The sequence below is a fragment of the Plasmopara halstedii genome (genome assembly GCF_900000015.1).
Source record: "Plasmopara halstedii genome assembly, contig: Scaffold_322, whole genome shotgun sequence".
NCBI lineage: Eukaryota > Oomycota > Peronosporomycetes > Peronosporales > Peronosporaceae > Plasmopara > Plasmopara halstedii.
In genome coordinates this window covers 911,779-912,549 of record NW_020187243.1, presented here as the reverse complement: position 1 = coordinate 912,549, position 771 = coordinate 911,779, and the positions used below count along the sequence as shown (strand labels likewise).

The 771-nt window shown below is 38.3% G+C and overlaps 1 protein-coding gene across 1 annotated transcript in view; it reads right to left on the bottom strand.

Annotated features, from left to right (window-relative positions):
• Nucleotides 1–723: 723 nt before the first annotated feature.
• PHALS_08317 (acetylornithine aminotransferase) overlaps nt 724–771 on the bottom strand; it is a gene marked incomplete at both ends in the record, with an annotated part of 851 nt that continues 803 nt past the window's right edge. The window contains one exon of the mRNA XM_024723643.1: nt 724–747. Within this exon, the coding sequence (XP_024574599.1) occupies nt 724–747 (24 nt within the window). The remainder of the gene's footprint in view (nt 748–771) is intronic.

The following is a 771-nucleotide window of genomic DNA, read 5'->3' as shown; positions in this document are numbered from 1 at the left end:
GTTGGGATATTTTTTTTATATATGGCAAAAGTTGGGGCATTTTTTTTATTCTCTCTAATAAAATAATAAACTTTCTGACCGATGTATCACTCTGCACTATATATGTATAGTTCTCTGTCTTTTATGTGGTCTAGTAGAATAACCCGTTGCACTGAGTATTTTGTGCTAATGCAGTGTATAGTTGCTGACGAAGTTACTATGATAACGATTTTCTTGCAGCCCTGTAAATTGGGTCTACATAATCATGGCATGATAATGTCATTTTGCGCTGAGTACCGAACATTAAGCTTGATCCAACCTCGACGTGTACGATAAAGGTCCACAAAAACAAGGAGCAACCAAAATAGCATGTTGGCATTTCTCGCAATACTACCCCAAAAAATGCCTGCACGATTTATTTACATGATGCTACTATGTAACTTACTGTGCTTCGAAACCAGCACGCAGGGGTGGTGTCTTTCATTGCAAAGAGCACGGCGTTCTAGCTTCAAATTGTGGATGTAGTTCCACATATTATATCATACTTTCAACAAGTCGGAAGTTATCGCGTTAAGCAATCTTTGAGCTTCAGTCATACCTCCACGCAGTATTTGCCTTATTATTAACTATGCAGTAAATCACTTACAGCGTTTCGGTGAAAGGTAAATTCTACAAATCTTTTTATCAAATAATTACTGATAGTAATAGATATCGTCGTGGCCATACCCACGTTGTTTTGGGTAGCTAAACCCACTCAGCATTTACTTTCTGTCGCATCGATTCCACACGCGA